This window comes from Empidonax traillii, unplaced genomic scaffold (genome assembly GCF_003031625.1).
Source record: "Empidonax traillii isolate 1590-97213 ecotype Southwest subspecies unplaced genomic scaffold, ASM303162v1 scaffold1053:size215182, whole genome shotgun sequence".
NCBI lineage: Eukaryota > Metazoa > Chordata > Aves > Passeriformes > Tyrannidae > Empidonax > Empidonax traillii.
In genome coordinates this window covers 131,560-156,725 of record NW_020956246.1, presented here as the reverse complement: position 1 = coordinate 156,725, position 25,166 = coordinate 131,560, and the positions used below count along the sequence as shown (strand labels likewise).

General features: G+C 36.8%; 1 protein-coding gene across 2 annotated transcripts in view; it reads left to right on the top strand.

Annotated features, from left to right (window-relative positions):
- The first annotated feature begins 76 nt into the window (after positions 1-76).
- Positions 77-25,166, top strand: part of KIF15 (kinesin family member 15) — a 36,341-nt gene continuing 11,251 nt past the window's right edge. For both annotated transcript variants that reach the window (XR_003573585.1, XM_027904407.1), the window contains exons 1-24: positions 77-128; positions 2,110-2,152; positions 3,353-3,536; positions 4,456-4,532; positions 5,773-5,810; positions 7,101-7,198; positions 7,575-7,754; positions 8,443-8,652; positions 8,757-8,882; positions 10,271-10,393; positions 11,082-11,205; positions 12,457-12,548; positions 13,815-14,024; positions 15,109-15,286; positions 15,696-15,837; positions 18,159-18,300; positions 18,639-18,827; positions 19,717-19,824; positions 20,663-20,768; positions 21,287-21,452; positions 22,626-22,776; positions 23,774-23,859; positions 24,294-24,369; positions 24,661-24,747. Coding sequence is in view for 1 of the 2 variants with exons in the window: in XM_027904407.1 (XP_027760208.1) it covers positions 110-128; positions 2,110-2,152; positions 3,353-3,536; positions 4,456-4,532; positions 5,773-5,810; positions 7,101-7,198; positions 7,575-7,754; positions 8,443-8,652; positions 8,757-8,882; positions 10,271-10,393; positions 11,082-11,205; positions 12,457-12,548; positions 13,815-14,024; positions 15,109-15,286; positions 15,696-15,837; positions 18,159-18,300; positions 18,639-18,827; positions 19,717-19,824; positions 20,663-20,768; positions 21,287-21,452; positions 22,626-22,776; positions 23,774-23,859; positions 24,294-24,369; positions 24,661-24,747 (2,955 nt within the window). In the remaining variant the exon portion in view is untranslated. The remainder of the gene's footprint in view (positions 129-2,109; positions 2,153-3,352; positions 3,537-4,455; positions 4,533-5,772; positions 5,811-7,100; positions 7,199-7,574; positions 7,755-8,442; positions 8,653-8,756; positions 8,883-10,270; positions 10,394-11,081; positions 11,206-12,456; positions 12,549-13,814; positions 14,025-15,108; positions 15,287-15,695; positions 15,838-18,158; positions 18,301-18,638; positions 18,828-19,716; positions 19,825-20,662; positions 20,769-21,286; positions 21,453-22,625; positions 22,777-23,773; positions 23,860-24,293; positions 24,370-24,660; positions 24,748-25,166) is intronic.

Here is a 25,166-nt window from a genome sequence, read left to right as displayed (position 1 = left end):
GGCCGCTCTCAGCCAATGGCGGTGCTGCGCTGGCTCCACGGAGGGGGCGGGGCCTCGTCGCTGAGCGCCAAATTCAAAGGCTCGGCCATCTTGGAGCGCCGGCGGGATCATGGCTCCGGGCCTGAGGGGTGAGGGGGCCGGCGGGGTCGTGGCTCCGGGCCTCAGGGGTGAGGGGGCCGGCGGGGTCGTGGCGCCGGGCCTCGGGGGTGAGGGGGCCGGCGGGGTCGTGGCTCCGGGCCTCGGGGGTGAGGGGGCCGGCGGGGTCGTGGCTCCGTGGAGGGGTACAGGCGGCCGGGACGGCTGAGGGATGTGCCCCCAGCGCGGGGAGTGGGGTTCAGCGGGGCCTAGGGCCGGCTCTGCCCTGCGGGGGGATCACCCCTGTGTGAGAGCCAGCGGGGCCAGGTGCGGCCGTGCTGGGGGAGGGGGGCTCCTCGGGGGTTCCCGCGGGGAGTGCCCGCGGGCAGTGCGCTGCCCTCGGGGTACCCGAGGGTCGTCCCTGTCCCAGAATCACGGGATGTTCTGAGTTGGGAGGGAGCCATAAGGATCACCGAATCCGACTCCTGTGTGTGTGTGTCCGACAGGACACCCCAAAAATCACACTGTGTGCCTCAGAGCGTTGTCCAAACGCTTCTTAAACTCAGGCTTGGTGCTGTGACCATGCTCCGGGGGAGCCTGTTCGAGTGCACAGCCACCCTGTGGGGGAAGAACCTTCTTCTAATAATCCAACCTAAACCTCCCCTGTCACAACTTTAGGCCATTCACGGGGCTATGCGAGTACTTACCGGTCTGATTTCAGCCTTAAAATGCACCGCTTTCCTTGATACCTTATGCAACTGAAGAATAAACGACTGTAAGAGAAGCTGAAACATTTCTCTGATGTTGTGAGTCAAAGCAGTTAGGCTCCTATAGCAGCAGGGTACTTAGGTAGTATGAATGTTAAAGAGAAGACTAGTGCCTTTGCACATTTTTATTAGTTCTAGTTTTAAAGTAATCATACCGCAATAGAACCTTTGTACTTTTAGAGACTTTTTATAAAGTCTTTATTATTGGACTATTTTAGAGGAATCATCTTTCGTCGTCATTTAACATATTTTCAAATGTGGCTATGTTACTTAGCTAATGTTTTGACTTTATTTTTATATGTATAATTTCACATCAGATTCACCTTTAAGTGAAGAATGTCACCCTATCTACCTGTGGGGTAATATGTGCCATCTCCTCGAAATGTGAAGCCATGCAAAATGAGGCTCGTATCAGAATCAATTAGGTTGGAAAAGACCTCTGAAATCACTGAGAAAAAGCCTGTGACCAAACACCACCATGTCAACTAGACCATGGCACTAAATAACCACATCCAGCCTTTCCTTAAACACTTCCAGGGATGATGACTCCACCACCTCCCTGGCCAATGCATTCCAGTATCTCATCACCCTTTCTGTGAAGAACTTCTTCCTGATGTCAAACCTAAACTTCCCCTGGGGCAGTTTTAGGCTGAGTCTTCTTGTCCTGTCGCTTGTTGCCTGGGAGAAGAGGCTGACCCCCACCTGGCTACAACCTTTCGGGGAGTTGTAGAGAGCTTCCTCTTCTCTAGGCTAAACAACCCCAGCTCCTTCAGGTGCTCCTGATAGGACTTGTGCTCCAGATAATGTACATAATTACTTCTTAATAGTGAAAGTAACACAGCTGGTCAGTTCTGCAGGTTTTGCAGTCACATCAGTAAAGCTGTTTCATTTTGTAATGGTTTGCCTGCATTAAGTTTGCAATTTTTAAAATACCATGGGAATATATAATACTATTAGAATTTATGTTTCTGATTCTCCAAAACACTTAAAAAACCTTATATATATTAAGATGCAAGTTTGTGCATCCTCATGTTGCAGGATGGAGCTTTCTCTACCTCTGTAACAACAGCAATCTTTCTGCCAAAGGAAGATTGTTACTAAGTATTTTTGTGCAGTTCTCATTTGTGCATGACACTGATATTTATAAGGCTCTCTGTTTATCATCTCCCTCCGTACTGCTTACAGTATTTGCTATTTAAGCAGGTTTTTTGAGCAATAATTTTATCTTGTTTATTTTGTGTGTGTGTGTTTCACTTCTCTTTTACAGGAGATTTGCGTGACTCTGCAATATCTTCGTTGAACTCAGCTAGGTAAAGTAGTATTGGCCATTGACCAGTTATTCCCATATGTGAATAATTAAACTGCACAAAAAGTGCAAACAAAAACTATTATAACTTTATGAAATAATTTAAAGCTTTTTATTTCAGTGTTTCCCTGCGCAAAATTGTTGCCCTTCTCTCCTAACTTCCTTAAAGGTTTAAAAAAAAATAAAAGTTTCTCATAATAAAACTGTTGCTCTGAGTTGTTGGGTTCCTCTTGGAATGCTGCTGTGCAGTAAATTCTCCTTTGTCGAGTGGACTCTGAAATTTATCTGCAGAAATATTCCACTACAAACTTTAAATATGTAAGGAAGTCCTAAACCTAAACAAAACCCAAAAAGCCCTCCTCTAAATACGTACTGTTTGTGCCACAACTCAGAATAATGTTATCCAATGAAAGCATATTCAGGAAGTTAGTTTGCTGTGTCTGAAATCCAGTATAACATCTTCCTTTTCTCAGCTGCTGCTTGTGTTTTTAGCCTTTTCCTAAAGGCCACTGGCTGACTTCCCATGTCAGTCATAAAGACCCTTTCCCACTTTTAAAACTCTTCTCTTCCTTTCTCTTGTATACTGAAAGTGATAATCAGTAGCAGTTATAACACCTTCCTGCTATAACTGCCTTTTGGGAAAAATGAAGGAAGGTAAATCCAAGCTTGCTACCACTTCATGTAAAAATTTATAATTCTTTAATAATTTGTGGGGATGTTGGTATTTATGCCAGAACTGTTCAAAGCTTTAATATAAGTCATGCCCAGTTACTTAGTCCTGTGAGCAGAAGAGAAAAATGCTGATAACTTTCCTGCTGGACTGTAGCATCAAGTGCTCCATTTGTCTGTTAAAACTTCTATTAGTGAGAAGGATGCTTGAAGCCCACAGTCTTAGAAACTAGTGAAACCTTCATTACAACGCTGGTTTTGTGTATCTCAAGTTCACTGTGAAATGTGTTCTTTTAGAGCTAAAGTTACGTGCAACAGCAATAAATTCCAGTAACTGCGTGTTCTTTGTTTCTTAAATCTACCACACTTTTACCTTTAATAAATCTTGTAGTGAATTGATGTTCAGCTAGAAGTAATATTTCAGGAGAGACCTTTCCACAACTTCACATGCTCAATCTGATTGTTGTGATTATATTTTATGAGACAGCTGATTAGATGTATTTTGAAGCAATCTAATGCATAAAAATTCATTTAGTGTTGAAGGTGATGCTATCAAAGTTTTTGTAAGGGTGCGTCCCCCTTCAGACAGAACTGCGTTAACCGATGGAGATCAAGGCTTGTGTTTATCCGTTCTTTCATCAAATACCATCCGTCTGCATTCGAAGCCCGAGCCAAAGATCTTCACTTTTGATTATGTTGCAAATATGGAAACAACTCAGGTAATCACTTCCAGAATCTCGTATCTGTTACAGTTTTTCCCCAAATTTTAGCGACTACTAGCGCTAAGCCTTTCTGCAGGTGTAGTGCCTTAGGTGTAATTTTTTGCAGTGGTCAGATTGGCAACACATTGTTATAGTACCGAAGTGATGCATGAAATTTTGCTCTTTAAGTAATTTTGATGTGGGGGTTTTTTTAACTGTTAGTTTCTGTAATTAAAGTTTGCATTGAAATTGAAGTTTACATTTGTAAGTGTTTCAGTAACACCATAGAAAATAAATCTGCCTGTTGAGACAAACCTATAAAAATAACTGGCAGTCAGTAGCTGACATTAAAGATGTGATTTGTATTTAAGGAACTTATGACTTTATATTTTATATGCTTCATTTCTCCTAATTTCCTTAAATTTCTGTCAGAAAACCCAAACCCAACCTCCCAAACCCCTCCCCTGCTGTAGGCTGTTATTTGTAGCTAAGCTCTTCTTGCAAGATGAGGCTAACAGTTGTGCAGGTTTGTTGAATATGCCCTTGTGCAGTGACAAATGTTGGAAGTTAATTAGACTTGATAAGTGTCATAGGCTCAATTTTGACCTACTGATGGTATAAACTGCATAATGTAATCAAAACCACCGGATCAAAATTAATATTATATATTCAAAAGCTGTTACTATGATGCTGATACTGTTTTTCTTTTGGTTTATCAAGGAATGTAATTTTGTCAGAGGGAGTGATTTATGTTATGAAGACTTAAGATGTATTCTTTTGCTGTGATAACTCCAGGGGTCATTGTACATATCTAGGGTTAAGGAATGCATCTGTTTTATAAACTCTAAAGTCATGACGCTGATATAAAACATAAATACTGATATAAAAGATACCGAAACAAGTGGTGCCAAGTGCCCTCTCTTTCCCTTGTCCCCAGGAGTCCGTGTTCTCCAGTGTGGCTAAAAATATTGTTGAATCTTGTATGAACGGCTACAATGGAACCATCTTTGCATAGTAAGTCATTTCACAGCAATTACAGTTATTTCATGGCTCTTGCAACATTTGAGGAGACTGGGCTAATGAGTGGTTGTGGTTTTAAGAGCCAGAGGCTGCTTAATGTTACAGTAAATTTTAGAAGTGCTTCCTTCTGCTACACAACATAAGGAATGTTCTTGGGACATTGAATAGTACTTCTTACTCCTCTTCTGGAGGAGTCTATTTGCAGGTGTTATGCTTCTAATACTTACAGCTAATAATGTGGATTGTAAACTCATTTAAATTTTACTATTATTTGTCTAAAAAGTAGCTTTATTTTACTATTACGGAGAAAGCTAGTTATTTTCAGTATATCCATAGTAAAATGGAATGAAAATTGTTTTAGCTTGATATTTGGCCAGCTTGGCTCTTTAGTGACTCTTAGCTGCCTGTGGGAAAACTCATCAATGATAATTTTAGCTTTCAGGATGTTTTCAAGGTAGAAATATATCTGCGACTAGGAGTATGAATATCCTTATCTTAACTCAATTTTTTCATTTTGAAAACTGAGGAAGTATTTTGGTCAAGAAATGCTGATTTACAGGTCTAATCTAATCAAAACTGTACTGGTTTTTAGCCTAACACAGCTTTTGCAAAACTGTGAAGTCCGCTTTGTTACAAGAAACAAATGGGAAATGAAATTAAGTTGCCCTGAAGTTTCTCTAGCCTAATTAATAACTACATTAAAAAAAAAAAAAAAAAAAAAAAAAAAAAAAAAAAAAAAAAAAAAAAAAAAAAAAAAAAAAAAAAAAAAAAAAAAAAAAAAAAAAAAAAAAAAAAAAAAAAAAAAAAAAAAAAAAAAACACCACAGCTCTAAAAAAAATACTTTAAAGTCAACTATAAGCTAATGTGCACTACTGAGTGACAAAAAAAAATCAAAAGATTGACCCTAAAATTAGTTTAATGTGTACATATAAAAGCCTTCATTTTAGTGCTAAATTCTACTATTTAACTTTCTGAGAGAAATAAGGAAGAAAATGGTAGGTGGTGGGGAAGACAAAAGCTAATTTATCTAAAGAAATTTCTTGGTAAAATTTGCTGGTTTACTTTTATTCTTTTTTCAGCTGACTGATTTCTCAGCTTGCCTCTGTCTCTCTTTATCTTCAGTTTAGGAGAATTTTGGTTTTTTTGTTTTGAGCTTTGAGTTTTCCTTAAGAGGTGATTGAAAAACTCAGAGCCAGAATAAACCTTTATCTAACTTTTTTTTCCCTCTTGTTAGTGGCCAGACGGGGTCAGGAAAAACTTTTACCATGATGGGTAAGTGTACGAGAGAGATTAATCTTTCAGGGGTTTCCTAATTTTTTTTGCCTTGAGTTGAAATGTTGCATTGCTCAAACACCAGAAGTAATTTACATTTTTGTCTTCTTGCAGATAACTCTAGGAAATGGTGTAGTGCTCAGTGCAGTTGTTCTTGCTTTATATCAAAAAAGTGAAGTATAGGTACTCTCCTCAATCTTTTTGAAAATCTAGATTGTTTTTTTTTTCCTGTTTTTAACAGGAGAGAAGCTTTTCAGTTAAATAAAACATTTTTAGTAAGTTTCCTCAAAATGATTATTCTACTGGTTTCCCTTTTTGGCTGATATCCCTTAAGTATGTAAAAATATATTCTCGTATGCATAGACCCATGTTCTAGCATGGGTCTTCCATATTAAAATATGTTGAGATTCTCAAAATAACTGTTTCCTGCCCAACTAGACATTTAAGGCCTCTCTGTGTGCGAAGGAATCCCCTTGTTATCCTGTTCTTTATGTAGTGGTGATTTTAAATACATCAATCATAGAATCACAGAATTCTTTAGGTTGGAAAAGACCTCCACATTCCAGTCCAACCTTCAACCAATCCCCACCTTGCCAACTAGACCACAGCACTAAGTGCCACGTCCAGTTGTTTCTTGAACACCTACAGGGATGGTGATTCCACCACCTTCCCGGGGTGATTTGAGCCTCCCCTGGCACAACTTGGGGCCATTTCCTCTCATCCTGTCACTTGTTGCCCGGGGGAGGAGACCAATCCCCACTTGGCTACAACCTTCTTTCACGTAGTTGTAGAGAGCAATAAGGTCATCCCTAAGCCTTCTTTTCTCCAGGATAAACAGTATTGTGCTTGATATCAGAAAGTTATTGAAATAACTAAAACCATTTTGGCTGATTTTTTCGAGGACTCCGTAGAAATTAAGTAAACATAGGGACAAATCCCCCCCCCTCTTTCTCGTTCTTCAAATCAGTATTAAATAGCTGTATTGGCATACCTGCACATCTGCGCATGTTTCCCTTGGAAGCCCAAACAGTTGATGCTAGTTTAGACTTAAGTAACCTATGGACAGGTAAAATAAACCTTCATAAGCATTATTTAGACTGCATATTACTTTGATTATGGAGTATTATCTTAGATCTTGAGAGCTGATTTTATTTTAGTTCTGTAGCTTTGTCATAAATTGACTGACTAAATGCAGTTGCTGAAATCTTCTGTAATGACATCTTGAAAAGGTGAGCCATTACTCTTGAGGTTGTACTACTAATAATTTTTTTTAATTAAAAATCTCTTTAGGACCATCTGATTCTGACAATTTCACCCACAGTCTGAGAGGTGTAATTCCACGGAGCTTTGAATACTTATTTTTTCTAATTGAGCGGGAAAAAGAAAAGGTACATTTATTTTTGCTGTGTAAGTAACGTCTCGAAGTAAAGATTAGCTAAGGCTGATAAACTGTTTATGCAGCCCTTAAGTTACCAAGATTATTGCCGTCTTGCACCAGATTTGTTGATGAGAAACACTTGCATCCAGTACTCTACCAAATTATGGTACAGATTCTTCAGACACAAGCGTGCTTATATTTTGAGTCTAAAAATGCAAGTAGGTTTCTGGATGTTGGTTGTCATCTGGGCATCAGAAATGTATGGTATGCAGAATATATATGCAAGCTAGTAGCTTCAGATATGTGTGAAAAGAGACTTGCTGCCATACAATGCCAGACTTAATAAACCCAATCTGTTTATAATGTAAATTACTGTGTTTTTTCAGGCTGGCAATGGGAAGAGTTTTCTCTGCAAATGCTCATTTATTGAAATCTACAATGAACAGATATTTGACTTGCTAGATTCTGCTTCAGCTGGACTCTTTCTCAGAGAACACATCAAGAAGGGAGTCTTTGTTGATGGTGCTGTTGAACAGGTGTTGTCATCTGCTGCTGAAGCATACCAGGTATTTTTTGTCACTTTTTAATATTTGGATTATTTATCTGATGCTTATTTGGTAAATATTCCTCTGATTAAAGCACATTTTTCTTCCCACAGTGCCTGTGATGCCTTCTTCCCATATTTCCATACTCTATAACACAGTGTAAAAAAGCTGTTTCTAGGCAATGCTTCCTGACTATCCCACACCTGTAATAAATCATATAAACTTCTGGAGTTTGGAATACATGAATTGCAATTACAGTAACCTTTCCCTAGTGCTTACTCTACACATCTCTGAAATAGCAACAGAAAACTGCATTTCCTGCTAATTGGACAGCGTGTGTTCCAGAATTGTCAGATTTATTTCTCCATGAATGATACACAAATGCATAGTACTTGTGCAGCTTCAAATATTTTTTTTTTTCTATTGGTACTGCTAACATACACCAGTATTGAATATGTTATGCTTTCAAACAGCAATGGTACTTTTGGAGGAAAGAAGTGAATATTGTAAGTAATACTTCTATTAAGCTTGACTGTAGCTATACTTTTTCACTTTTAAAATACTTCTATTGGAAAATAGTCAAAAAGTCCTTTTCCTTGAGATTTTTGGTAGCTATTGCACTGAAATATGCCTACTACTGCTTATGTCACCTGTGTGTAAGGTACAGTCTGAGATACTTGACATTACCTGTTGTCTTTTGCATGCTTAGGTATTAACTACAGGCTGGAGAAACCGTCGTGTAGCATCAACCTCAATGAACAGAGAATCCTCAAGATCACATGCGGTTTTCACTATCACAGTGGAATCCATGGAGAAAAACAACGAGGTTGTTAACATTCGGTCTTCCCTGCTCAACCTGGTAGATCTGGCAGGATCTGAGAGACAGAAGGACACCCACGCAGAAGGACTGAGGTTAAAGGTCAGTTCTGTAACATCTTTGCTATCTTTCTCTTTTCAAATGTACTGCCCTGTTCCATCCTCCAAATCCATTCACCTTTGTTCTCTTCGCTTTCTCGTTTTTAGGAAGCAGGTAACATAAATCGATCACTAAGCTGCCTGGGCCTAGTAATCACAGCACTTGTTGATGTTGGTAATGGAAAACAGAGACACATTTGTTACCGGGATTCCAAGCTCACCTTTCTGCTACGGGTAAGATATATCCTCTGGATTTTACATGTTACTTAGGATTTAGAAAAAATATTTCGTTGGGTTTTTTTTACTGTAAAAAGCTGAACTCGAGTACTTTATAGTTGCTTCAATATTGGGCAAGCAAAGAAAGCTTGAAAAATATGTTTTTAACGTAAACAGACTTCTAGTCAGTGCATGGCTGTTTAGTGAAGACAAATTTATTTATGCTCATAACCTCCTCTTACATATTTACAAGTTTTAAAGAAAAATAAGCATACATTTTCATCCCTATAATTTTGGAAATACTGTGTGTCAAAACGTAATATTTAGAGATGTGTTGAAATATTTGACATGCTTTCCAGAATTAACCTACATGCGCTTAAGTGTTAATCTGATGTGAAGAGTTAGATAAATTGACAATAACAAGAGCTTATAGGCTTTTTTTCAAGATGAACAGAAAACAAAGAAGATTTATGGACTCACCAAAATTCTGTGAAAAATAATGAATATCTGTAAAACATTTTTGTATTATAATATAGTACTTGTACATAATACAGTATTTGTATTACAACACAGTATTGTGATCACAGCAAAATTTCTCAAGTCATTCCAGCCCAGTTCTACGTAGATCTTAAATTCATGAAACTCTGAAGAATTACGTTCTTCCAATGCAACCCAAAATATGCAGAAATTGAAGGAGAATTGCAACTGTTTGAGCTGTTACTTTAAGTGGTTATATTTTTTTAGGTGTCTGTACTGCAAAGAAATCCATAAACATGACCTTCTCTGCTAGAGAGATAGAGAGAAAGATGTTGAGGCTTGTGGACTATTCTGTAGCACTAGACTTTTAGTTTTAGGTATGAAGTGCTGCCTTCTCCAGAGATCTGAGAGCGTCTTGTTTAACAGCACAGAAATATCCAGAGATGTGCGTGTAAAAGGCAGAGGTTCCTTTTATATCCTTGGTCAAGGATCCATTGATTTGTGATTTTGTTTGTTTGGCAATTGCCACCAGAAGGAAGATAGATTGGAACAATCAACAGGCTCGACGATGTGCAAAGTAGTGCTAACAGTTACCAAGTGAAATATCTACTTTATTCCCTGAATATTTTTCTGTTCGTTTGGACTTTTTCCTCTACCTGCTGTTCAGATGTAAAAAGTATCTCAAATTGTTGTTAAGTAATATAGTCAGGCTTTTGGAAACCCAAATTAAGTCTTTATTTACAATCACATCCTTTATATCCACATTTGAAATAAAATCTGATAAACTTACCTAGCGTGGATATTTGTTAAATGAAAATCTTTCTGCAATTTGTTCAAAATGATGCACAGTAGCTCTTAGGTTAGAGCTCTTGGCTTTCTATTGCCACCAAAAACATGCAAATAAGACTAATTTCCATGTTTTTAAATAGGATTCCCTTGGTGGTAATGCAAAAACGTGTATAATTGCAAATGTTCATCCAGGATCCAAGTGTTTTGGTGAAACTCTGTCCACTCTTAATTTTGCTCAGAGAGCAAAGCTGATTAAAAACAAGGTAAGAGACTTAATGTTTTTGTTGAAGCAACAAGCAATTTCTTGTCATTTAGCCTACACATCTGCAAGTAGGGTAACTTCATTGAAATAATCCCGTGCTTTCACTAATTTAAATTGATTTAACTTGTTAGAAAACACTAAATTTGCTTTCTAATTTTTTTTTAATGACCAATTATTTTTGAAAAGGGCTTGTTTGCTCTTGATTATGCATAGAGGACAGCAGCTCAGAACTAGGTAATGGCTGATAATAGTATGTATTCATTGCTCATTCTCAGAGCACTCCATTAGAAAATTAAAAAGTACTGAAAATTAAAATTGTCATTAAAAATTTTGATTCAGTGTTATTTCAGTTACCTAGTTTTATGTATATGCTAGTACCCAAAATGTAATTTCTCATGGGTTTGAAAGTATCTTGACATTTAGCTGGAACTATTTCTGATGTATACTGCTTTGTTGGTCAAAAAACTCCAGATAAAATTCTGCAGAAAATACTAAATACTTTAACCTCTAATTCTATCTCAAGTGCAGCTTACTGGTTTCTCAGTTAATGGAACACTGCTTTTCCCCTAAGTTCTTCCTCTCCTAAGATAGGAAGACTTCTCAGAACCTTTGTTGCTTTGCGTTCTCTTGTGTTTTGTCCAGTAAGATTTTTATTTTTACTTTTCCTGATCTTCTCATATTTATGAAAGGCTGTGGTAAATGAAGACACACAAGGAAATGTGAGCCAGCTGCAAGCTGAGGTCAAGAAGCTGAAAGAGCAGCTCGCTCAGCTTAGTTCAGTGCCATCTGTGCGCAGTATTTCTGTATCACAAGGTAAGAGCTGGGGGTGAGGACGAGAGATTTTGCTGTCTGTAGCCTGGAGGGTTGAGGGCCTTCATCAAGTTTCTGAACAATTAATATTTTTGTTGGAACTAACTTACAGGGGTTGTATTTATCTACTTATAATATTTGATTGCGAGGTAGTGAATGTTGTCTTGTAGCTTCTACTGTGTTCCTGAGTGAACTCTTTTCTGCCCTTGCCAAGAAATGCAAGATACAGATAGAAGTTACTACAGAAGTTAGAAAGCCTTGTCTAACATAAAACGTCTGTGGTTGAGGTTTCCTTAGGAAAAAGTACTTCTCTGCTTGCATACACATTTAACCAGTAAAAACAAGTCAGTAATGATGCAGGACACTGCATCACTGTTCATAAATACACGAGTATTGACAGAGGGAGGGCTCAATATTCAGACCTGCAATAGAGTTCTGAGGGAAAGCAAGTGATGATGCTTAAACACTGAGGAGGAGTTTTGTGCAGAACTAAATATATCAGAGCTGTGTTTGTTCTTTGCATTTAATTTATGTTTGTAATAGTTGATCACACAAATATAAAATCTGCTTGCTACATACTCTAAAAACATGATGTCATTTTAAAATATATTAAATTACAATAGGGTAGTTATTATGCACCTAGATACTGTAGTGATTAGTATTCCATAAATAAGTAGTCCTGTGTGAGGATATTCAGAAAAGCTATTCTGAATTAATTTTTAAGTGGATTATTAAACCCTTTAAATCCCTTGTGTGTTCACTTTCCTTCCAGATTAAGCCATTAATTGTCCGTGTAATTCATGCTTATTTTCCTGAATTTCCTTCTCATAAACCAGTCCGTCCACTTTTAATATGTACAAACTGTACTAATAATGCTAATAATGGCTTAGTGTTATCAAATTAATTTCAGAGGGATTTTGCATTTTATAGATATACTTAGCTGAATGGACTGATTCTTTCATTTTAATAAAAAGTTCATTGCAAGGCCAGTCAGTGCTTGCACAACTTTGTTAATTATACAATTATGTATATTAGCTCTGTTCTTTATCAGCACTTGCAGGTGACTAGGAATTACTGTCTCCACAGTATGCTCTGGGTATGGCATGTGGTATTTGTAGAGGAATTACACTGTTCGAAGAATTCATTTAAATGTTCTTTGCACAATTGTCATTTTATATATGTAGCAAAAAAACCCCTGGTTAACTAGTATTTTAATAATAAGTATGGCATTTGTTTCTTTGACTTCCCCTACAGATGCTGTTGAAAACGGGAAGAACAACATAAATTACATGAACAATTTTATTGAAGCAATGTTGTTCTGGGAGAAATCAGAAGGTGAAAAGAAGGTAATATTTCTGCACTAATATTTCTAAGTGCATTCAATGTACTCTCTGGTGAGAGACCAGGGAGCATATTGAAACTGACTCCCTTAATGATTTTCTTTGGATTTGAATAAAAATACTCTGTCCAGAGCTAACAAGGTTTAGTAACAAGGGAAGGTAAAATCTGTAGTCCTCAGGAGGACTACAGAGGTGTTATGAGGTTATGCAGGAAGGAAACTAGTAAGGCCAAAGCCTAAGTTGAACCTTATCTGGCTACTGCCATAAAATGCTTCTATAAATGCATTAGCAACAAAAGGAAGGCTAAAGAGAAACTCCATCCGTTATTGGATGCGGGGGGAAACATAGTGACAAAGGCTGAGGTACCTAATGCCACCTCTGCCTCAGGCTTTAATAGAACCAGAACAGGTACCCAACCACTTGAGGTGGAAGACAGGGATGGGGAGCAGAATGAAACCCCCATAATCCAAGAGGTAATGGTCAGGCATTCTGCTACGTCACTTAGATACTCACAAGTCTGGATATTAAGAAAAAATTCTTCACTGAAAGGGCTGTCAAGCATTAGAACAGGCTGCCCACAGAAATGGTTGTGTCCCTGAAGGTATTTAAAAGACATGAAGATGTGGCACTTAAGGATGTGGTTTAGCGGTGGACTTGGTAGTGCTGGGTTAGCAGTTGGACTTGATCATAAAGGTCTTTTCCAACCGAATGATTGTAATGCTTCGATTCTGTCTTTCAAATTCCAACAAGACATAGGATATCTTTCATAGTATGTTCAGTTTTAGGGAGTTGTTTATTAGGTTTTTCTAATAATAAAAAATAGAATTGAACAACAAATTTCTATTGCACTTCATTTTCACTGTGCTTTTGAGTATTTGGATCAACAGCGTGTTTTTTGAAGCAAACCTTTCAGTCATCCTCATTTTACTGTGCTTCAGTCATGGTCTAGTACTGAAACAGCCATAATGGATTTTCTTTTTCTTTTTTTTTAAAGAAAATTAACTGAAACAGGCACTCTAGTGGTGTGTATCTTATATGGTTAACAGAGTACTTAGTCTACCCAATCATATTGGAATTTCTAAGTACAATTTTTGCAATATGATCTGTAACTTGGGTTCTTAGTATGAGCTTTGCTCTCTTCTGAATCTGCTGCAAATGATAGTCTGTGTATTCACATAATTACTGTTAACTGAGTTTTGCATTATTTATACATGCCTGTACATATGCATGTGATATGTGCACCTTAAAAATTCTGTATATGTACTTTCTAAGAATTTATTAGAAAAAGTTGCTCAACTAGAAGATCTGTGTGCCAAGAAGGAAAAATTTGTTCAGTCCAATAAAATGATAGTTAAATTCCGGGAAGACCACATTGTTCGCTTGGAGAGATTACATAAAGAGGCTGGTGGAATTTTATTGCCAAAAGAGCAAGATGATCTCCTTAGTGACTTGAGGGAGGAAGTGCAGAGACTCAGAGAACAGGTAAGTCTTCGGGGGTTTTTTTCTAGAACCATTTTCTTTTGTGAGAATGGCTCATGTAATGCAGTTCTGTGGTGGGTGGATAGTCTTTTTAGGAAAGAAATGGATGGATGGTGGCTTCCTTTATAGCAGCGTCTCAGATGTATGGAGTTTCCCTACAAAAGGGACAATGGGTGAGTTTAGAGCTTGTGAGTTTGCATAAGAGGAGAGGTGATGTAAGGGTGATGTTATGGTTGGGAGCTTGCCACAGGCCACCTTTTCTGGCTTAGGCAGAGGACTAAGTATCCTTTCAGCAACTCACGGAAATGACAAATCCTCATTCTTATAGGAGACTTTAAGCTATATGACATTTGTTGAAAAGGAAAGACAGCAGGATGCAAGTAATGCGGCAGGTTTCGGAAGGATAATAACACAGATGCCAGATGGACAAATAAGGGGTGATGTAGTCCTGGAGTTGTTTGAAGAAGGCAAAATAGCAAAGTACATACCTAAGGCTTTAGGAGAGAAGGCTTCAGGTTATTCAGGTGTCTGGTAGGTGTGGCATCATTTGTGAGGCAGTTTTGAACAACAGAAAAGCTCAAGAGAGAAGGCAAGTTCTTTAAAACCAACTTCATCCAAGCACAAGTAGGAAAAAAGAGTAAATATCTTGAAAAAGTAGCATGAATCTGTAGCTCATAGCTGAGCTTTGTAGTAAAGGGATGGGGTGGGGAAATGCAGAAGTCAGGACAGTTTCTTAATGCTGTAGAAACATTACTGTGGCATGCAAGGCCTCTGTTAAGAAAGCCAAACTTTCAAAGTTGAAACTGAAAAGGGATGTCAAGAGCAGCAAGGAAAGCATCTACTGCTTTATTACCAGTGGAAGAGTAAACACATAAGATGTAAGCTCACTGTCTTGTTTTGAGAGTAGATTCCAAGGCAGTAAGAAAACTAACAAAGAAAAAAGGGGCAGGTTTTACCACTGTCGGGAATACCATTTTTCCTCTTCCATTACAATTTACTGCTTATTAAAGGTACTAGAGTAACAGCTAGGTAGGTATAGCATTGTTTGGAAAAAGAAAACTGTTGAATAAAATATTGCTTATCACAGATGGAACAACACCCACGAATTGCAAAGTATGCCATGGAGAACCATAACCTCAGAGAGGAGAATAAAAAACTTCGTTCTTTACAGTCAGTTAAAAAGGCTGAGGAAATTGATGCTCAGACCATTGCAGAGCTAGAAAAAGCTTTTTTGGAAGCTTCAGCCAAAGAGAAAAATACTGGAGGTAAGAATATGATAATTTTTTTCAGCTAAGTTTACTACCATATTTCTGTTGTGTGCAGTGTAGTGTTGAAAGTGACTGTCAATGTATTTCTGCCTTCCTCAAAGTGATACATGAAGTCTGATAAAACAAGTTCACTTCATTTTATTCATATTGGCCTTCAAGCAATAGGGAATTTGGATTTGCACCTTGTGAACGCCATTTATAATCTCATTTTGTGTTCCTTAGTTGTCATGAAGACTGCAGTAATATTAATTAGTCTATTGGTTTTCACGTGGACTGTTGCTAATACCTGTTTTTGTCAATTTTAGTTACTGCTGTGCTGTTCAGAAGCCTTAATGCTTTCCTTTTAGTAAAACTTAAGATATTTGAGCTACTCTGTGATTTCAGAGGGTATATGTTTGTTCTTTAGGTCATCGTTTATATTCCACCACCATATCAGCAGAAGGCAACTCTCTGGCATCTGTTGAAAAGCTGAAAGCACGCCTGCTACAGACTCAAACTGAACTGGCAAGTTCAAAGCAGGAATATGAAGAATTTAAAGAGCTAACCAAGTGAGACAAAACAGTATAGAATTGTCTGTAATTAAATGCTATTTATACTGATTTTTAAAAGTTAGTCTCAGATCCTGAACACACACTCAAAGTTTGTTCTTTGCAAAGAGAGGGCCGGGTTAAGAGCAATGGCATGCACACAGAATGTGTTCCTGGTGAACATGGTTCCTTCCAGACTAGGGAACAACCATGATTCAGTCTGAAGGCATGACTGCACTGTGGCAGATTTCTTTGTCTTTTCCCAAGCCACTCTTTTTTATGAAGACACAAAAAAAAAAAAAATCACAACATGCAGGAGATTGGGCATACTCTGAAATTCTGATAGTTGCCTGCTTAACAACGCAGGTAGAGTTTGGCTTAGTTTCCATGTTGAGCAAGTATTTTTCAGTAACTGAATTGTTACAGATGAAAGCAGTGACAAAAACTAAGAGTTGATGGTGTTGAGGGAGAATGAGGGGGTATTTTGGGGTTTCTTTTAGTGCAACAGTACTTTTTAATATAACCACTTTGAGAGTGCAAGTTTGAGTCACTATAAATGTAGAATCCAAGCACCCCAGAAAGTTTTGGCTAACCTATTGGTTAATGGTTTTGTCTCTACTTCAAAGATTTTTTTTTAAGAAGGCAGTAATACCACATCTTGGAACTTGTTATTGAAACAGAGATTAAATTCAAATTAGCACAAAGACATGGTGTCAGCAGTACATTTATGTCCACTTGCTTTGACATCTAAACATGAGAAAAAGGTCTACTTTGTTCTTACTAATGTAGTGAAGAATTTACTATCATTATTCTTCTTGAGGGCAGCACAAGATAATGTGAAAGGCCTGACTAATACCTACATATATTCATATGCAAGTGAATAAAACATGACTTGATTAACCCCATTTTTGAAAAATTCAGGCATTATTACTGGAGATACAAGAAAAACCATTGCATTTCCAGCAAATGTGATGCAAACCTGGAAGGCAAAAGGGACCTTTTAGCTTGTACCTAACACTGTTGCTTTTTATTGATTTTAGTGAATCTAGAGTGTAATTTGGAAAGCATCAGGCACAAGATAGTTCCATTTTTACCTCCCCACTTCTTTTTTTCCAAAGTAGCTTTTAATGTTCTTTTTGCTTACTCAGGAAATTGTACAAATCTGTATTTTTATTCTTAGATTTCTGTGCAGCAGATCCTATGAAGTTCATAAATAATAATTTTACAGCCTACTGAAGTTATCAATTCAGCAGTCCGTCAATTGTCCCGTATGATTAATTACAATGGTCTATTTATATCTTCATATATTATTTACTTTATTTTCCTGACCATTAAATATATTCCTATTTTATGTATTTCATGTTTTGTGCATGTCTAGCTTTCTTGATAGTATGTATGCCTTTTATTATCAGTTACTGACCTTTTCATAGTGGAATTCAGTCAAACACAAGTGTGCTTTTAAGCCTACGGAATCACTAAATTACACTAAATTTTGAACTTGTTTCCAGTTTCAGAGTAACTGGATACTTAATTTTACATGCAGGTGTAACTATATGGTGTAATTGAACCAGTTGAGTATAATAACAATTTCACAAAAATCAATGTATGCTTATTTTTCTGCTGTGTAACATCAGTGAGAATTAAACTTATGGAACTAAGTTTTGTTGCATATGCCAAAAAAATGAGGGAAAGTGATAGAACTGCCAAAAGATGAAATAGCAGGTTTCCATTTGTCTGTAGACTTTGACCCTACCATTATGTCACTAATGCACAACTATCACAGTAACAGCATGTAACTCTGCAAAATACCTAATGAAAATTATTCCTAAATTTCTGCTCAACTATTGGATTTCAGTTAAAGTACTCTTGGAGGGCAAAATAATCTTAACAGAGCAGCACTTCCAAAAAAAAAAAAAAAAAAGTCTTTAAAGGATTTTCTTTAATCCTGGCAAGCTCCAGTTCAGACTTCTCATATAACTGGATAACATTTTTAAAGCTTAAAACCATATTGGTATGGGTGATATCACTTTCTCATAAAAGGAACTGCAGAGCTCTCAGCTTATTTCTTACCGTGTAATGGATTTTTTTCTGACATGTTTAGTTATCCATCTGCTTGCTTCATTATGCAAACACAAATAAGCTTCTTAGCTTTTTAATTTTCTATACATTATTTTTACTTTTTAATACAGAAGGGATGACTTTCTTCTCAAAATAGTGCATTTCAGTGTTCGGGCAAGAGTTCAACTGCAGTTTGCTCACTGGCAATGCTGCAGCGTATTCTTGCTGATGGTAGGGCGTACTGCTGGAATGGTTTTGACAGTAGTAAAATACTTCCTAAACAGGAAGAAGCATATGGAACTGGAATCGGAGCTTCAGTCCCTTCGCAAAGCAAACCAACATCTTGAAAACATTCTGGAGGCAACCAAAGCCCACAAGCGCCGAGAAGTGTCTCAGTTGCAGAAGCTACATAGAGAAAGCCTTAAGGTATGAGAATGAGTTTATTTAAAGCCACACATACTTACTCCTAAGTTTTATGAGAATACAGGCAGTCATTTGTATGATCCCTTAACCTGAATAATGTTCTGGAGAGTTCCCCATATGCGATAAACCAAACAGGCTACTTGTTGTTCTGAAGTGTTAACTGAATGACTTGCTGCTGTAATCAGATGACAAATCTGAACAAGTGGTAGTGGTTTAGAACTAACCACTTCGAGCATTTTATTTCATTATTCTGCTTATAGAACTATGAAGGACAACACTAGACAAAGGCTTGGTTTCATTTTACAGTTAACATAAAAACTTCTTTGTAACCTTTATAACAGAACATAACCACTCCAACTAAAGCTTACCAACTAAGGTCTCGTCTGGTGCCGCGACTAAGTCCAGATTATAATTCTGAAGATTTTCAGTGTTCTAAAGAGATGATGGATGACATTCTGAAAGAGCCAGTTCCCCCAGAGATGAGTGAACAAGCATATGAAGCCATTGCTGAAGAGCTCAAAGTGGCACAGGTGATGGTTCTGAATAAAAACTGAAGTGTCTGTATGTGTAACTTTATAATAGGGTGGACTTTGGCATGAAGTACTTCCCCCTCACCAATTATATTTTAATTTGCATGGGAAACTGAAGCACTTCATGAATACTTAACATGAAACAGTTCTCTAATTACACATTGTACTTGAAAGAGGATTTACAACAAAAATACTGAAAGGGATTTAAGACTTGAATATCGTAATAGTTTAAGATATACATGGCATTTGTACTTTTACTTTTTTAACCTGATAACTTGTCCCTGAGGAGTCCTTTTTATAAGTCCCTGTTGACAGCTACACTGGGAACAATACACAAGCTTCATATATAATACAGCATTATTTTAAGAAACCTGCCATGTAATACTTGCCCACAATTAATATTAATTTTCTTGTAATGGGCAGTTTGTTATGTAGAAGAGCTCTACGAAGTTATCTGAACTACGCTCTAGAAGCTGGAAATAAGTTCAGTGCATGTGAACTCCTGGCACAACAACAAAACCCCTCTTTGATTCTTACCGTAGTGCAGAGAAACTGTAAGGAATTTAGCTACTGTATATTTTGAATAATTTCTTTTTAAAACCTTATTCCTCAAAGATAAACACGTGTCTGAAAAGTAAGTGTTTATAGGATTCAGTCCCTGTATTCCCTGATGGATTTTCCTGTGTTTTGGCAGTTCTGTTTGAAATAGGAGAAATCAGCTACTTTAGATACCAGTTTATTTTTTTGAGTGTTCTGTTTTCTGTTGGTTCAGGTCATAAAAATAGAAACTTGTTGACATTTTTATATTTAATATGCACAGACTGCCATATGGCATGTGAGAATAAGTGGAAGATGGCTGCTCTAAATTTAAGTGTCTGTTGTGTCACAGGAGCAGCTGAGCACAATGCAGACAAAGCTGGATGAAGAGGAAAGCAAGAATATAAAACTCCAGCAGCATATTAATAAACTCGAGCATCACTCTACACAAATACAGGAGGTGAGAGAACAATATAATTCAGGGCTCATTTAACAATATAATACAATCATACTGCTGTGTTGTCTAGTGAGGTCTTGCAATGTTACTTGCATTTTGACTTTTGAAAAATTTACACAGCACCTTAGCTCAGGGCTGTGCAGGAAGACAAGGACTTAAAAATCACAGAATACTTTGGGTTGATTTAAAGACCACCTAATCCAAACCCCTTGGAGCTGGACTGAGCAGAGGACATTCATTTAACATAACACTGCAGGTTTGAGTTGGGTTTTGTTGTTTTAAATCTTGTGATTCTGGACCTGCTTTATCTTAAATATAAGCAAATAAACTCTATTGTTCTTGGGTTTGGCCAACTTGATGATTTCTGGGAAACAACATTAGTAACAAGGAAATTTTAAACTCTGGAATGCTGAAAATACTATTTGTCTCATTTGGAACTACCTATCAAATATTTATAAGTCCTGCTTAATCGCTGGGGTTGATGATAGAAAAGGAAATGAGGTCTCTATTCTTTTCAGATCAGTCTCACTTCTGATAGCTCTGTTCTGAGATCTCACCTCCTAAGCTGTGGGTTGCTTTTGAATGAAATTTTTAGATAAGGGAATATCTTCAGTTATATAAATTATTTTTTCCCTTGGACTTGTATGGATTTCAGAGTCACCAGATAGGGATTTTAAAGAAAAATGTGCCCTGCATTCATAGTCAGGGGATGAAATGCTTTAATTTTTACGTTATATATTTTACGTTACGTTTTACGTAACATTATTACGTTATTGTTACAGCTATGACTTGGCCACTCCTACACTTCCTTCTATTTAAAAATTTTACTTTTCTTCTCAAGCTTCTTTCATCTGAAAGGAATGACTGGAGTAAAGAGCGCCAGGAACTCCTCGAACAGATAAAATCACTTGAAAAGCAATTTCAAGACAGTCAAAGCAAGGCTGATAGTAAGTCTATGTAATACTGAAATTTCATAAAAACCTTAAAGGTGTCTTACTGAATCAACAGTAACACATGCTGAGTAACTATCTGGGTGGTTAGGCATACTGGTTTGATTTTTTTTTTTTTTGTAAGAAAGCAATCTTTCATACTTGCAGAACATCTTTGTTTAATCTTGCACAGTACACAATATTCAAAATGGCTCTCTTTAGTCTGAACGTGAAGGAGGTACAGGATACAGTATTTAAAAAGAAAATATTAAATTAAAAGAAAGGAAAATCTTCTACTGGTCTATGAAAATGCGGTGATATTGTCTGGAATGTTTTTTATTAACCTTTACTTCTTAAACTAGATGTTTCATTGACCTTTTCCATTCACAAAACCTTTTTGTGTGTGACTTGCAAGGTTAGTTCCACTGAAAATGAGCAATTTTGTAAGGCTTTCCCAGCAGGCTCTGTAGCATTACATGTCATAACTCTAGCAGTTTTCCAAATAACATGAAAATTATTTGGGATTTTTTTGACAGTATTAAAAAGTGAAGTCCATGACTTGCGCATTGTCCTGCAGTCTGCAGACAAAGAGCTATCTGCTGTAAAACTGGAATATAATGCCTTTAGGGAAAAGCAAGAGAAAGAAATGAGTCAGCTTTCTGGTAGACATATGGATGTACAGTTCCAGCTGGACAGTGTGAGGTATGTTGGCAGTTTGGTAAAATGCCTTAACACCCTCCCTGAGTGCATACAGTGATTTAGTCCTTGTCTCCTGCATCTGAACTTGCACTTTACATGCTTTTTTAAAGTTGTTTTGTGTTTGTTTATGTCCTATGTGCCTTACTTTTATTTTTTTGTGCTCAGTTCTCCTATGCCTATTTCAGAGTCATGATGGGGAGGAACCGTGGTGAAATTAGCAGAAAGAAATTAAATGAGGCTGCCTTAATTTTGCTTTACTTTAGCATTTTCCCATTAAGTAGGATATACCTATAAACTCATTGCTCTCCAAAAGTTAAGTGCCTGAAGAGACAGAGTTTGTCAGTCTGATCACATGAATTAGGTGACATAACAATGCTGCTCTAAAAATACAAGCAGAAAGAAATTCATAAAAAACAACCGACGTTTGATTATTGAAACAAGAAAAGCTCATTACCTTCTCTGCACTAATTGCCATTATTATTGGGAGATGAAAATCAGCAAGGTTTTAAATCATTAGCATGACTTGGTTATGTTTGCTTCTGTTGTTGGATTTTGTTTGTTTTGTTGTGTTTTGGCTATATGTTGGGTTTGTTTGTTTTTTTTCTTGGAAAGCTTAGCTATGTTTTGCATTATAATAGATCATGCCTTACCCCTCTTTGTTTTTCATTTTTGTGAAAAATCAAATGAAGTAAATTTTCAGTGCAACAATTTAGAGAGAAATAACCCAAACTTGTCCAGAATATATAAAGATTTTAAATGGGATAAATGACCTAAATATCAACTAAACAGATATTGATACTGAGGATTCTTCTAGCAGAGCCTTTTGCCCAACAACTGCCTAAAAAAAAAAAAAGAAATTTTTTTTTTTTAATCATGAACTCCATTAGCAAGACACAGTGGCTGAAATTTCAGCAGAATTTTGTAAGAAGTAATTTATTTCTCAGGATCAGAAAAAGTCCACTGCCTTGTCTACCAATGCCACTTCAATCTCCCATGCCCTTCAGAAATTTGGTGTTTCTGAGTTTAAAAGAGAGTTACCATTTATGTCAGTCACTCCTTTCTAAAATAACTGTGCTCTATCTATTATTTGACAATTTTAAAGTACAAGTGATTGTGGAGTATTTTTATAATGACACAAACCTTATCAGAGTTTTTGTTTGTTTTTTTTTAATAAAGGCTAGAACATGAAAAGATTCTTGAAGAAAAAGCAAGTCTGCAGGATGACTATGACAATTTGCAGGAAGTTACTAAGTTTGAGACGGATCAACTAAAGCAACAACTTGAGGACAGAAAACAAGAAGCAGAAGCAATGAAAACTGAGCTTTGTGTAAGACAGTCGAGGGTTTCAGAGGAGTTCATTATACCATAGCCAGATTGTTTAATTCCTGTTTAATTCAATTGTATCATTGATACAGATTCCACAGTAATAGTAGGTTTCTTGGTGCTTTCTTTTGGAAGATGTACCCAAAACCTTTTTCCAAACTTGGTGCAAGTTTTTTGCAACCGTAGGCTACAAGAAATAACCCATAGCATCGTGAAGTAGTAAGTTTTTAGACTAAAGAAATTGCCCTGGAAATGTTAAGGGAAATGGGTTAATTAGTAAAGGAATAAGAAACTTCTCTGAAAAAGAATCCTGACATTGAAATGCTGCGATGACCTTTCATCTCAGTGCTAGCCAAGACTAGCCTACTTATTCTATCTTTACAAAGCAGTTTCTTAAAAATTTTCATAGTGGGTATGATCTTGTTAAAATGATCTATGGCTTGTGGTGGATCACTGTCCTGCAATTTACTTGATGCTGTCCTTGAAAGCCTGTCAGACTGCAGTGACTGCAAAACAGCAGTAAGGTTGCTCAAGGGCTTTTGCAGATGATTTTGCCTGCTTTTCACAGTGTACATATACTGTGCCTGCTCAGGATATAACTTTTCCTTTTTTAGTGTTTAAAGGAATGCTGACAGACTGAAAATTATTGATATAAATTCCTTATTCATTTAGTATTTGGAGCAAACTTGGAATTTGAAAAATGCCCCTAAATTAATCTAAAATTGAAAATTCTAATTTCTGCCTTCACAACCTTAGATATTGAGGAACATCATAGCTATATGAAATTATTATCAATGGCAGGTAAAAAGAACTAATTACCTAATATGAATAAGAGTTTACTTTTGAACTTGACCAGAACAAAGCTAAGGATCTTTCTGTTTCCAGTTAAGGTGTGGGGAGTAGGCAGGTTTCAGTCATTTTAAGAATTTATTTAGATTTTAGATTATTTTAAAGACCTTTTATTGTAACTTCTTATAGCAACATATATTTTGATATTCTAGAACCTTCTTCACCTTCTGAAAACAGAAAAAGAACATAATGAAAAACTAACATTGCAATTACAAGAAGACAAAGAAAACAATTCAAAGTAAGTTTTAATTAGTGGTGGGCTTTATTTTCCTTTGACTGCATTGTTTTGGTCCTGTGCTATGTTTTGTATTCAGATGGGGATCCTGTTTGTAGAGGTGTTTTTCCCCGGGTGGTTGACAATAATTTCATAATGGGCTTTTTTATTTTATCCAAATTAGAACAGCACTTCACTTTAATGTGTTCAATTAACATGACAAAAGTAATTTCATTGCAAGTATAGATCTTCATATCAAAAATAAAGTTCCACTGATAGCAGTGTAACTAAACTACTGGTCTTTTGTATAGCACTGAGAAGGTGATTATTGAAGAACTCTTAAAAAAATTAAGTGCAAATAAGAATAAACCATATAAGAATAAATCCTATGAGTTGACTTTGTTAAAACTCTCCTATATTTTGATTATATTTCTCATTAGAAATGTTTTCTTTACCAGGGAGCTCTTGAAAATACTTGAAAAAGCACAGGTGGAGAAACCATTCTCTGAAATGGTGACACGGTGTGAGCATCAGGTACAGCAGCAGATTTGAATATTTAAACTGTGTTCATGGACTTGCTTGTGCATTAATAGCACTTTTATTTCTGTGCTGACTGTTCCATTGATTACCAGCAAAATAAATGTAGACTGCTCAGGTTACATATCATTTTGTTAAGCTACTGCTTAATCATTCTGGTAAGGTTAACAACTTACTTCCTTCTTTTTGTTTGGTTTTCTTTTTTTTATTTTTTTTCATTATTTGAGGCTTTACAAAACACACTTCAAAGGTAATAAAGACTCTCCTTCACAATATTATTTTCTCTAGGAAGCAAAAATCAGGACATTGGAACAGGAGCTGGCTGCTGCTGCAGAGACTATTGCTTCGCTGAAGAAGACAAATGATACGGATAAGGTTTAGGCTTATTTCTGCTACTGGTACAGGGTTTTGTGGGTAACTGTTCTGTAGCAGAGTTGAAAGCCCATGATACTAAGTAATTCTGTACTCTTGGGCAATCCTGGCTCTATACAGAGGTAAAATAAATCCTGCTTTTCCCTAGCTTGGAGTTTGCAGGGAGATAGAAAAACTGGTATGCCTTCAGAGAAAACACAAGTTAACTGAAGATTAAACAAAAAAAAAAAAAAAATCAAGGTAAAGCTATCTACTGGACAAAACATTCATTGCTTAAACAATGAATAATTCCCCTCATGATTAATAGGGTGTTCCAGTCAGTGCCATGTTGTAACGGACAAATGGAAAGGGGAAGGAATGTGACTGTGTGTATCTATAAATAAAATCAGAGCACTTTGTCATGTAAAGGCTGATGCAGTGTA